The sequence below is a fragment of the Salvelinus namaycush genome, unplaced genomic scaffold (assembly GCF_016432855.1).
Source record: "Salvelinus namaycush isolate Seneca unplaced genomic scaffold, SaNama_1.0 Scaffold1200, whole genome shotgun sequence".
In the NCBI taxonomy this organism is placed as follows: domain Eukaryota; kingdom Metazoa; phylum Chordata; class Actinopteri; order Salmoniformes; family Salmonidae; genus Salvelinus; species Salvelinus namaycush.
Window position 1 is genome coordinate 27,082 of NW_024057899.1, and position 13,638 is coordinate 40,719.

The 13,638-nt window shown below is 49.2% G+C and overlaps 1 protein-coding gene across 1 annotated transcript in view; it reads right to left on the reverse strand.

The window, feature by feature from the left end:
• LOC120036086 (P protein-like) overlaps positions 1–13,638 on the reverse strand; it is a gene marked incomplete at its 3' end in the record, with an annotated part of 62,823 nt that overhangs the window by 24,982 nt on the left and 24,203 nt on the right. The window contains exons 5-9 of the mRNA XM_038982549.1: positions 11,445–11,502; positions 11,150–11,222; positions 10,297–10,454; positions 9,520–9,602; positions 7,756–7,909 (exon numbers count right to left, since the gene is read on the reverse strand). Of these exons, the coding sequence (XP_038838477.1) occupies positions 7,756–7,909; positions 9,520–9,602; positions 10,297–10,454; positions 11,150–11,222; positions 11,445–11,502 (526 nt within the window). The remainder of the gene's footprint in view (positions 1–7,755; positions 7,910–9,519; positions 9,603–10,296; positions 10,455–11,149; positions 11,223–11,444; positions 11,503–13,638) is intronic.

The following is a 13,638-nucleotide window of genomic DNA, read 5'->3' on the forward strand; positions in this document are numbered from 1 at the left end:
ACAGAACAGGGTCAGACCGAGCAGGACAGGGTCAGACCGAGCAGGACAGGGTCAGACCGAACAGAACAGGGTCAGACCGAGCAGGACAGGGTCAGACCGAACAGGACAGGGTCAGACCGAACAGGACAGGGTCACACCGAACAGGACAGGGTCAGACCGAACAGGACAGGGTCAGACCGAACAGGACAGGGTCAGACCGAACAGGACAGGGTCAGACCGAACAGGACAGGGTCAGACCGAGCAGGACAGGGTCAGACCGAACAGAACAGGGTCAGACCGAGCAGGACAGGGTCAGACCGAACAGGACAGGGTCAGACCGAACAGGACAGGGTCAGACCGAACAGGACAGGGTCAGACCGAACAGGACAGGGTCAGACCGAGCAGGACAGGGTCAGACCGAACAGAACAGGGTCAGACCGAGCAGGACAGGGTCAGACCGAACAGGACAGGGTCAGACTGAACAGGACAGGGTCAGACCGAACAGAACAGGGTCAGACCGAACAGGACAGGGTCAGACCGAACAGGACAGGGTCAGACCGAGCAGGACAGGGTCAGACCGAACAGGACAGGGTCAGACCGAACAGGACAGGGTCAGACCGAACAGGACAGGGTCAGACCGAACAGAACAGGGTCAGACCGAACAGAACAGGGTCAGACGAGCAGGACAGGGTCAGACCGAACAGAACAGGGTCAGACCGAACAGGACAGGGTCAGACCGAGCAGGACAGGGTCAGACCGAACAGAACAGGGTCAGACCGAACAGAACAGGGTCAGACCGAACAGAACAGGGTCAGACGAGCAGGACAGGGTCAGACCGAACAGAACAGGGTCAGACCGAACAGGACAGGGTCAGACCGAGCAGGACAGGGTCAGACCGAACAGAACAGGGTCAGACCGAGCAGGACAGGGTCAGACCGAACAGGACAGGGTCAGACTGAACAGGACAGGGTCAGACCGAACAGGACAGGGTCAGACCGAACAGAACAGGGTCAGACCGAACAGGACAGGGTCAGACCGAACAGGACAGGGTCAGACCGAACAGAACAGGGTCAGACCGAACAGAAGAGGGTCAGACCGAGCAGGACAGGGTCAGACCGAACAGAACAGGGTCAGACCGAGCAGGACAGGGTCAGACCGAACAGGACAGGGTCAGACTGAACAGGACAGGGTCAGACCGAACAGGACAGGGTCAGACCGAACAGAACAGGGTCAGACCGAACAGGACAGGGTCAGACCGAACAGGACAGGGTCAGACCGAGCAGGACAGGGTCAGACTGAACAGGACAGGGTCAGACCGAACAGGACAGGGTCAGACCGAACAGGACAGGGTCAGACCGAACAGGACAGGGTCAGACTGAACAGGACAGGGTCAGACCGAACAGGACAGGGTCAGACCGAACAGGACAGGGTCAGACCGAACAGGACAGGGTCAGACTGAACAGGACAGGGTCAGACCGAACAGAACAGGGTCAGACCGAACAGGGTCAGACCGAACAGGGTCAGACCGAGCAGGACAGGGTCAGACCGAACAGGACAGGGTCAGACCGAACAGAACAGGGTCAGACCGAACAGGACAGGGTCAGACCGAACAGGACAGGGTCAGACCGAACAGAACAGGGTCAGACCGAACAGAACAGGGTCAGACCGAACAGAACAGGGTCAGACCGAGCAGGACAGGGTCAGACGAACAGGGCAGGGTCAGACCGAACAGGACAGGGTCAGACCGAGCAGGACAGGGTCAGACCGAGCAGGACAGGGTCAGACCGAACAGGACAGGGTCAGACTGAACAGGACAGGGTCAGACCGAACAGGACCGGGTCAGACCGAACAGGACAGGGTCAGACTGAACAGGACAGGGTCAGACTGAACAGAACAGGGTCAGACTGAACAGGACAGGGTCAGACCGAACAGGACAGGGTCAGACCGAACAGAACAGGGTCAGACTGAACAGGACAGGGTCAGACCGAACAGAACAGGGTCAGACTGAACAGAACAGGGTCAGACCGAACTGGACAGGGTCAGACCGAACAGGACAGGGTCAGACCGAGCAGGACAGGGTCAGACCAAACAGGACAGGGTCAGACCGAACAGGACAGGGTCAGACTGAACAGGACAGGGTCACGCGGAACAGAACAGGGTCAGACCGAACAGGACAGGGTCTTCAGGGAGACCCCGGAGAGGAAAGGGGGAAATATGGAGAAAAAGAAACGAGGGATCAGAGACCCAGTCATCCCATGGTGAAAGAAGGCTCAGAGACCCAGTCATCCCATGGTGAAAGAAGGCTCAGAGACCCAGTCATCCCATGGTGAAAGAAGGCTCAGTGACCCAGTCATCCCATGGTGAAAGAAGGCTCAGTGACCCAGTCATCCCATGGTGAAAGAAGGCTCAGAGACCCAGTCATCCCATGGTGAAAGAAGGCTCAGAGACCCAGTCATCCCATGGTGAAAGAAGGCTCAGAGACTCAGTCATCCCATGGTGAAAGAAGGCTCAGAGACCCAGTCATCCCATGGTGAAAGAAGGCTCAGAGACCCAGTCATCCCATGGTGAAAGAAGGCTCAGAGACTCAGTCATCCCATGGTGAAAGAAGGCTCAGAGACTCAGTCATCCCATGGTGAAAGAAGGCTCAGAGACCCAGTCATCCCATGGTGAAAGAAGGCTCAGAGACTCAGTTATCCCATGGTGAAAGAAGGCTCAGAGACTCAGTCATCCCATGGTGAAAGAAGGCTCAGAGACCCAGTCATCCCATGGTGAAAGAAGGCTCAGAGACCCAGTCATCCCATGGTGAAAGAAGGCTCAGAGACTCAGTCATCCCATGGTGAAAGAAGGCTCAGAGACTCAGTCATCCCATGGTGAAAGAAGGCTCAGAGACTCAGTCATCCCATGGTGAAAGAAGGCTCAGAGACTCAGTCATCCCATGGTGAAAGAAGGCTCAGAGACTCAGTCATCCCATGGTGAAAGAAGGCTCAGAGACCCAGTCATCCCATGGTGAAAGAAGGCTCAGAGACTCAGTCATCCCATGGTGAAAGAAGGCTCAGAGACTCAGTCATCCCATGGTGAAAGAAGGCTCAGAGACCCAGTCATCCCATGGTGAAAGAAGGCTCAGAGACCCAGTCATCCCATGGTCAAAGAAAGCTCAGAGACTCAGTCATCCCATGGTGAAAGAAGGCTCAGAGACTCAGTCATCCCATGGTGAAAGAAGGCTCAGAGACCCAGTCATCCCATGGTGAAAGAAGGCTCAGAGACCCAGTCATCCCATGGTGAAAGAAGGCTCAGTGACTCAGTCATCCCATGGTGAAAGAAGGCTCAGAGACCCAGTCATCCCATGGTGAAAGAAGGCTCAGAGACCCAGTCATCCCATGGTGAAAGAAGGCTCAGTGACTCAGTCATCCCATGGTGAAAGAAGGCTCAGTGACTCAGTCATCCCATGGTGAAAGAAGGCTCAGAGACTCAATCATCCCATGGTGAAAGAAGGCTCAGTGACTCAGTCATCCCATGGTGAAAGAAGGCTCAGTGACTCAGTCATCCCATGGTGAAAGAAGGCTTAGTGACTCAGTCATCCTATGGTGAAAGAAGGCTCAGTGACTCAGTCATCCCATGGTGAAAGAAGGCTCAGAGACTCAGTCATCCCATGGTGAAAGAAGGCTCAGTGACTCAGTCATCCCATGGTGAAAGAAGGCTCAGAGACCCAGTCATCCCATGGTGAAAAAAGGCTCAGAGACCCAGTCATCCCATGGTGAAAGAAGGCTCAGTGACTCAGTCATCCCATGGTGAAAGAAGGCTCAGAGACTCAATCATTCCATGGTGAAAGAAGGCTCAGAGACTCAATCATTCCATGGTGAAAGAAGGCTCAGAGACTCAATCATTCCATGGTGAAAGAAGGCTCAGAGACCCAGTCATCCCATGGTGAAAAAAGGCTCAGAGACCCAGTCATCCCATGGTGAAAAAAGGCTCAGAGACCCAGTCATCCCATGGTGAAAGAAGGCTCAGAGACCCAGTCATTCTATGGTGAAAGAAGGCTCAGAGACCCAGTCATTCCATGGTGAAAGAAGGCTCAGTGACTCAGTCATCCCATGGTGAAAGAAGGCTCAGAGACTCAGTCATCCCATGGTGAAAGAAGGCTCAGAGACTCAGTCATCCCATGGTGAAAGAAGGCTCAGAGACCCAGTCATCCCATGGTGAAAAAAGGCTCAGAGACCCAGTCATCCCATGGTGAAAGAAGGCTCAGTGACTCAGTCATCCCATGGTGAAAGAAGGCTCAGAGACTCAATCATTCCATGGTGAAAGAAGGCTCAGAGACTCAATCATTCCATGGTGAAAGAAGGCTCAGAGACTCAATCATTCCATGGTGAAAGAAGGCTCAGAGACCCAGTCATCCCATGGTGAAAGAAGGCTCAGAGACTCAGTCATCCCATGGTGAAAGAAGGCTCAGAGACTCAGTCATCCCATGGTGAAAGAAGGCTCAGAGACTCAGTCATCCCATGGTGAAAGAAGGCTCAGAGACTCAGTCATCCCATGGTGAAAGAAGGCTCAGAGACCCAGTCATCCCATGGTGAAGGAAGGCTCAGAGACCCAGTCATTCTATGGTGAAAGAAGGCTCAGAGACCCAGTCATCCCATGGTGAAAGAAGGCTCAGAGACCCAGTCATTCTATGGTGAAAGAAGGCTCAGAGACCCAGTCATCCCATGGTGAAAGAAGGCTCAGAGACTCAGTCATCCCATGGTGAAAGAAGGCTCAGAGACTCAGTCATCCCATGGTGAAAGAAGGCTCAGAGACCCAGTCATCCCATGGTGAAAGAAGGCTCAGAGACTCAATCATTCCATGGTGAAAGAAGGCTCAGAGACTCAGTCATCCCATGGTGAAAGAAGGCTCAGAGACCCAGTCATCCCATGGTGAAAGAAGGCTCAGAGACTCAGTCATCCCATGGTGAAAGAAGGCTCAGAGACCCAGTCATCCCATGGTGAAAGAAGGCTCAGAGACTCAGTCATCCCATGGTGAAAGAAGGCTCAGAGACCCAGTCATCCCATGGTGAAAGAAGGCTCAGTGACTCAGTCATCCCATGGTGAAAGAAGGCTCAAAGACTCAGTCATCCCATGGTGAAAAAAGGCTCAGTGACTCAGTCATCCCATGGTGAAAGAAGGCTCAAAGACTCAGTCATCCCATGGTGAAAGAAGGCTCAGAGACCCAGTCATCCCATGGTGAAAGAAGGCTCAGAGACCCAGTCATCCCATGGTGAAAGAAGGCTCAGAGACTCAGTCATCCCATGGTGAAAGAAGGCTCAGAGACCCAGTCATCCCATGGTGAAAGAAGGCTCAGAGACTCAGTCATCCCATGGTGAAAGAAGGCTCAGAGACCCAGTCATCCCATGGTGAAAGAAGGCTCAGAGACCCAGTCATCCCATGGTGAAAGAAGGCTCAGAGACTCAGTCATCCCATGGTGAAAGAAGGCTCAGAGACCCAGTCATCCCATGGTGAAAGAAGGCTCAGAGACTCAGTCATCCCATGGTGAAAGAAGGCTCAGAGACCCAGTCATCCCATGGTGAAAGAAGGCTCAGAGACTCAGTCATCTCATGGTGAAAGAAGGCTCAGAGACTCAGTCATCCCATGGTGAAAGAAGGCTCAGAGACCCAGTCATCCCATGGTGAAAGAAGGCTCAGAGACTCAGTCATCCCATGGTGAAAGAAGGCTCAGAGACACAGTCATCCCATGGTGAAAGAAGGCTCAGAGACTCAGTCATCCCATGGTGAAAGAAGGCTCAGAGACACAGTCATCCCATGGTGAAAGAAGGCTCAGAGACACAGTCATCCCATGGTGAAAGAAGGCTCAGAGACCCAGTCATCCCATGGTGAAAGAAGGCTCAGAGACCCAGTCATCCCATGGTCAAAGAAAGCTCAGAGACTCAGTCATCCCATGGTGAAAGAAGGCTCAGAGACACAGTCATCCCATGGTGAAAGAAGGCTCAGAGACACAGTCATCCCATGGTGAAAGAAGGCTCAGAGACTCAGTCATCCCATGGTGAAAGAAGGCTCAGAGACTCAGTCATAAAATGAAGAAGTGGCCACTGATTCATTGGGGTCACCAATGGCCTGACCATGGGTGTATCACATCTGTCCGTGATTGGGGCGGCGCACAATTGGCCCAGCGTCGTCCGGGTTTGACTGTCCACGGGACGGTTGAGCTAACGTAGGCTAACGTGATTAGCATGAGGTTGTAAGAAACAAAACAAAAGTCCCAGGACATAGACATATCTGATATGGGCAGAAAGCTTAAATTCTTGTTAATCTAACTGCACTGTCCAATTTACAGTAGCTATTACAGTGAAAAAATACCATGCTATTGTTTGAGGAGAGTGCACAATTATGAACTTGAAAATGTATGAATCAAACAATTAGGCACATTTGAGCAGTCTTGACACAACATTTTGAATCCATATACAAGATTTCACTGGATCACTCTAAAACATTTCACATACAGTGCTGCCATCTAGTGGCCAGAATCTAAATTGTGCATGGGCTAAAATAATTAATTATGCCATTTCTCTTGGATTTTATTTCAATGATGGTACATTGTCGATATTATCATTTACCAGATCTAATGTGTTATATTCTCCTACATTCCTTTCACATTTCCACAAACTTCAAAGTGTTTCCTTTCAAATGGTATCAATAATATGCATATCCTTGCTTCAGGTCCTGAGCTACAGGCAGTTAGATTTGGGTATGTCATTTTAGGCAACAATTGAAAAAAAAAGGCCGGATCCTTAAGAGGTTTTAATTGACTTGCATAGTTAAATAAAGGTTAAATAAAAAATAAATAAAAATCTTTGTAGTGACTGGGTGTATTGATACACCATCCAAAGTGTAATTAATAACTTCACCATGCTCAAAGGGATATTCAATGTCTGCTTTTTTGTTTTTTTACCCATCTACCAATAGGTGCCCTTCTTTGCAAGGCACTGGAAAACCTCCCTGGTCTTTGTGGTTGAATCTGTGTTTGAAATTCACTGCTGGACTGAGGGACCTTACAGATAATTGTATGTGTGGGTTACAGAGATCAGGTAGTCATTCAAAAATCATATGAAACACTATCATTGTCCATGCAACTTTTTATGTGACTTGTTGAGCACATTTTTACTACTGAATTTATTTAGGCTTGTCATAACAAAGGGGTTATTGACTCAAGAGATTTCAGCTTTTCATTTTTGTATATTTTGTTGAAAATTCCACATTGAAATTATGAGGTGACACAAAATCTCAATTTAATCCATTTCTAATTCAAGCTGTAATAACAAACTGTGTTAAAAGCCCAGGGGTGTGACTTACTTCTGTCTGTCTGTCTGTCTGTCTGTCTGTCTGTCTGTCTGTCTGTCTGTCTGTCTGTCTGTCTCTGTCTGTCTCTCTCTCTCTCTGTCTCTCTCTCTCTGTCTGTCTCTCTCTCGCGCTCTCTCTCTCTCTGTCTGTCTGTCTCTCTCTCTCTGTCTCTCTCTCTCTCTGTCTGTCTCTCTCTGTCTGTCTCTCTCTGTCTGTCTCTCTCTCTCTGTCTCTCTCTGTCTGTCTCTCTCTCTCTGTCTCTCTCTGTCTGTCTCTCTCTCTCTGTCTCTCACTCTCTCTCACTCTCTCTCACTCTCTTTCTCAATTCAATTCAAGGGGCTTTATTGGCATGGGAAACATATGTTAACATTGCCAAAGCAAGTGAGGTAGATAATATACAAAAGTGAAATAAACAATAAAAATGAACAGCTCTCTCGCACTCTCTTTACCTCGAAGATGATGAGGACGTAAACTCCCCCCAGGATGACTGCAGCAATGACCACCTGCCTTTCCGCGGTTACGTAGAGCGACTGGTGGGTCATGGAGAGAGGGACGATGGAGTCGTCCTGGACGAACGCCTGCACCGTAATGATGATGGGGTCACTATGGCGACAGACAGGGAGTCATTTAGTTACTGTAGTCAGTTAACTACTCAGTCGTCCTGGACGAACGCCTGCACCGTAATGATGATGGGGTCACTATGGAGACAGACAGGGAGTCATGGAGACAAGTCGTTGTTGGTTGCTGATCGTTGCTAGACAGCCATTTTCAAGTCTTGCCATAGATTTTCAAGCCGATTCAGTAAAACTTGTAACTAGGCCAGTCAGAACATGTAAATGTCGTCTTGGTCAGCAACTCCAGTTGGAAATTAGACAACCCGGTTTTCCTACTATTCTGTTCCTCAAAACTCCCTAGTCTTTGCCGATGACAAGCATACCCATAACATGATGCAGACACCACAATGTTTGAAAATATGAAGAGTGGTACTCAGTGATGTGAGACTGAACTACTGTCCCCATACAGGACAATCAGACTGAACTACTGTCCCCATACAGGACAATCAGACTGAACTACTGTCCCCATACAGGACAGTCAGACTGAACTACTGTCCCCATACAGGACAGTCAGACTGAACTACTGTCCCCATACAGGACAGTCAGACTGAACTACTGTCCCCATACAGGACAGTCAGACTGAACTACTGTCCCCATACAGGACAATCAGACTGAACTACTGTCCCCATACAGGACAGTCAGACTGAACTACTGTCCCCATACAGAACAGTCAGACTGAACTACTGTCCCCATACAGGACAATCAGACTGAACTACTGTCCCCATACAGGACAGTCAGACTGAACTACTGTCCCCATACAGAACAGTCAGACTGAACTACTGTCCCCATACAGGACAGTCAGACTGAACTACTGTCCCCATACAGGACAATCAGACTGAACTACTGTCCCCATACAGGACAGTCAGACTGAACAACTGAGAACAAGCCAATGGTACTATAACTGGACTGGACAGTACTGGACATTCAGGACATGCAGGAATTTGCATGTTAACTAGTAGAGAGCAGGAATTTGCATGTTAACTAGTAGAGAGCAGGAATTTGCATGTTAACTAGTAGAGAGCAGGAATTTGCATGTTAACTAGTAGAGAGCAGGAATTTGCATGTTAACTAGTAGAGAGCAGGAATTTGCATGTTAACTAGTAGAGAGCAGGAATTTGCATGTTAACTAGTAGAGAGCAGGAATTTGCATGTTAACTAGTAGAGAGCAGGAATTTGCATGTTAACTAGTAGAGAGCAGGAATTTGCATGTTAACTAGTAGAGAGCAGGAATTTGCATGTTAACTAGTAGAGAGCAGGAATTTGCATGTTAACTAGTAGAGAGCAGGAATTTGCATGTTAACTAGTAGAGAGCAGGAATTTGCATGTTAACTAGTAGAGAGCAGGAATTTGCATGTTAACTAGTAGAGAGCAGGAATTTGCATGTTAACTAGTAGAGAGCAGGAATTTGCATGTTAACTAGTAGAGAGCAGGAATTTGCATGTTAACTAGTAGAGAGCAGGAATTTGCATGTTAACTAGTAGAGAGCAGGAATTTGCATGTTAACTAGTAGAGAGCAGGAATTTGCATGTTAACTAGTAGAGAGCAGGAATTTGCATGTTAACTAGTAGAGAGCAGGACAGGAATGATTTGGGGACATACCTGCTCAACATCGCAAATGTTTTAGTTGTTATAACCTGGTCGCTCCGTTCAGAATGCAGAGGTATGGTCCAGTTATACATCACCTGTTGAAAAGGAGACAGAAACCCATACGGTATTACAATCAAATTGGTGCCGCCGCAAAACACAGGCTAGATCCCAAATAGCAACCTATTCCCTTTGAAGTGCACTACCCATAGGGCTCTGGTCTAAAGTGGTACACTATGTAGGGAATAGGGCTCTGGTCTAAAGTAGTGCTCTATATAGGGAATAGGGCTCTGGTCTAAAGTAGTGCTCTATATAGGGAATAGGGCTCTGGTCTAAAGTAGTGCACTATATAGGGAATAGGGCTCTGGTCTAAAGTAGTGCACTATTAGGGAATAGGGCTCTGGTCTATAGTAGTGCACTATATAGGGAATAGGGCTCTGGTCTATAGTAGTGCACTATATAGGGAATAGGGCTCTGGTCTAAAGTAGTGCACTATATAGGGAATAGGGCCCTGGTCTATAGTAGTGCCCTATATAGGGAATAGGGCTCTGGTCTATAGTAGTGCACTATATAGGGAATAGGGCTCTGGTCTATAGTAGTGCACTATATAGGGAATAGGGCTCTGGTCTAAAGTAGTGCACTATATAGGGAATAGGGCCCTGGTCTATAGTAGTGCCCTATTAGGGAATAGGGCTCTGGTCTAAAGTAGTACACTATGTAGGGAATAGGGTTCCATTTGGGACTTCAAACTGCATTCAGAAACAGAGGTGGAACGTGGGTGGAGACTCTTACTGTCTGGACCCGCCTTCTCCGTGGCCCCGCCTCTTCAGTCTGCTCCACCTGAATAAGGATGTACTCCTCATTGGTCAGATCCACCATGCCACTCACGAAAGGCCCGCCCACCTGCAGCTTCAGCAAGGCGTTGTCATGGAAATCGGTCAGGTTCAAGGCTATTGGACAGCAGGCGGTCAAGGAAAATGACTAGGATTTTTTCTTTTATCCAATCTTTATTTAACCAAGAAGTCTTTCATACGGGGAAACCTGACATATCAATAGATGTAGTAGACTCAACAGTACTATAGCTACAGTACTGTGTTGTACGGGACTGATGTAGTAGACTCAACAGTACTATAGCTACAGTACTGTGTTGTATGGGACTGATGTAGTAGACTCAACAGTACTATAGTTACAGTACTGTATTGTATGGGACTGATGTAGTAGACTCAACAGTACTATAGCTACGGTACTGTGTTGTATGGGACTGATGTAGTAGACTCAACAGTACTATAGTTACAGTACTGTGTTGTATGGGACTGATGTAGTAGACTCAACAGTACTATAGTTACAGTACTGTGTTGTATGGGACTGATGTAGTAGACTCAACAGTACTATAGTTACAGTACTGTATTGTATGGGACTGATGTAGTAGACTCAACAGTACTATAGCTACGGTACTGTGTTGTATGGGACTGATGTAGTAGACTCAACAGTACTATAGTTACAGTACTGTGTTGTATGGGACTGATGTAGTAGACTCAACAGTACTATAGTTACAGTACTGTGTTGTATGGGACTGATGTAGTAGACTCAACAGTACTATAGCTACAGTACTGTGTTGTACGGGACTGATGTAGTAGAAGGATACAGAAGCTCTCTGTAGGGGAGACAGCCAGCATCCTCCAAGGGTTGTCTCTGTCTGGATACATACTGAAGAACAACTGGAGAAACGACATACACACAGACACACACACACACACACACACACACACACACACACACACACACACACACACACACACACACACACACACACACACACACACACACACACACACACAGCATTCTGAAACTGTTACCTTCTCTAGAAATCAAGGATGAACTGATATTGACACATGATAATCAATATGACTGAGTTATCTGTCACAAGACAATCCACTTACAGACATGAGGACGACAAAGGTGAAGATACAGGTGATTTTAAAGATGGAGAGGCAAGATCTGTAAAGAAAAATAACCCCATATTAGATGTAGTTTACTAGGTGATGTAGCCTTTTGGAGACCCAGGTGGTGAGTATAATGTAGTACAGCCTCTGAACATGGAGGGACAGAGGCAGAGAGAGACAGACAGTGAGACAGAGACAGAGAGAGACAGACAGAGAGAGAAGGACAGAGACAGACAGTGAGACAGAGACAGAGAGAGACAGACAGAGAGAGAAGGACAGAGACAGACAGTGAGACAGAGACAGAGAGAGACAGACAGAGAGAGAAGGACAGAGACAGACAGTGAGACAGAGACAGAGAGAGACAGACAGTAAGACAGAGACAGAGAGAGACAGACAGTGAGACAGTGAGAGACAGACAGTCAGACAGTGAGAGACAGACAGTCAGACAGTGAGACAGTGAGAGACAGACAGTGAGACAGAGTGAGAGACAGTGAGACAGTGAGAGACAGACAGTGAGACAGTGAGACAGTGAGAGTGAGACAGTGAGAGTGAGACAGTGAGAGACATATAGTGAGACAGTGAGAGACATACAGTGAGACAGTGAGAGATAGACAGTGAGACAGTGAGACAGAGACAGAGAGAGAGACATACAGTGAGACAGTGACAGAGAGAGACAGTGAGAGACAGACAGTGAAACATTGAGACAGAGAGACAGACAGTCTACTGGAACAGAGCATGACTCAACCGTGAGGCATCAAAGCCAAAGGAACGTGAATACAGTGCATTCGGAAACTATTCAGACCCCTTCACTTTTTCAACATTTTGTTACGTTACAGCCTTATTCTCAAAGGGATAAAAAAAAAATTCAATCAATCTACACACAATAACCCATAATGACAAAGCGAAAACAGGTTTTTAGACATTTTTGCAAATGATTGATTGATATGATTGAGAGGGCCCTAGTGGAGACAGCTGCCTAGAGGGCCCTAGTGGAGACAGCTGCTGAGAGGGCCTTAGTGGAGACAGCTGCTGAGAGGGCCCTAGTGGAGACAGCTGCTGAGAGGGCCCTAGTGGAGACAGCTGCCTAGAGGGCCCTAGTGGAGACAGCTGTCTAGAGGGCCCTAGTGGAGACAGCTGTCTAGAGGGCCCTAGTGGAGACAGCTGTCTAGAGGGCCCTAGTGGAGACAGCTGTCTAGAGGGCCCTAGTGGAGACAGCTGTCTAGAGGGCCCTAGTGGAAACAGCTGCTGAGAGGGCCCTAGTGGAGACAGCTGTCTAGAGGGCCCTAGTGGAGACAGCTGTCTAGAGGGCCCTAGTGGAGACAGCTGCTGAGAGGGCCCTAGTGGAGACAGCTGCTGAGAGGGCCCTAGTGGAGACAGCTGCTGAGAGGGCCCTAGTGGAGACAGCTGCTGAGAGGGCCCTAGTGGAGACAGCTGTCTAGAGGGCCCTAGTGGAGACAGCTACCGAGAGGGCCCTAGTGGAGACAGCTGTCTAGAGGGCCCTAGTGGAAACAGCTGCTGAGAGGGCCCTAGTGGAGACAGCTGCCTAGAGGGCCCTAGTGGAGACAGCTGCCTAGAGGGCCCTAGTGGAGACAGCTGTCTAGAGGGCCCTAGTGGAGACAGCTGTCTAGAGGGCCCTAGTGGAGACAGCTGCTGAGAGGGCCCTAGAGGAGACAGCTGCTGAGAGGGCCCTAGAGGAGACAGCTGCTGAGAGGGCCCTAGAGGAGACAGCTGCTGAGAGGGCCCTAGAGGAGACAGCTGCTGAGAGGGCCCTAGTGGAGACAGCTGCCTAGAGGGCCCTAGTGGAGACAGCTGTCTAGAGGGCCCTAGTGGAGACAGCTGCTGAGAGGGCCCTAGTAGAGACAGCTGCTGAGAGGGCCCTAGTGGAGACAGCTGTCTAGAGGGCCCTAGTGAAAACAGCTGTCTAGAGGGCCCTAGTGGAGACAGCTGCCGAGAGGGCCCTAGTGGAGACAGCTGCCTAGAGGGCCCTAGTGGAGACAGCTGCTGAGAGGGCCCTAGTGGAGACAGCTGCTGAGAGGGCCCTAGTGGAGACAGCTGCCTAGAGGGCCCTAGTGGAGACAGCTGCCTAGAGGGCCCTAGTGGAGACAGCTGCCTAGAGGGCCCTAGTGGAGACAGCTGCCTAGAGGGCCCTAGTGGAGACAGCTGCTGAGAGGGCCCTAGTAGAGACAGCTGC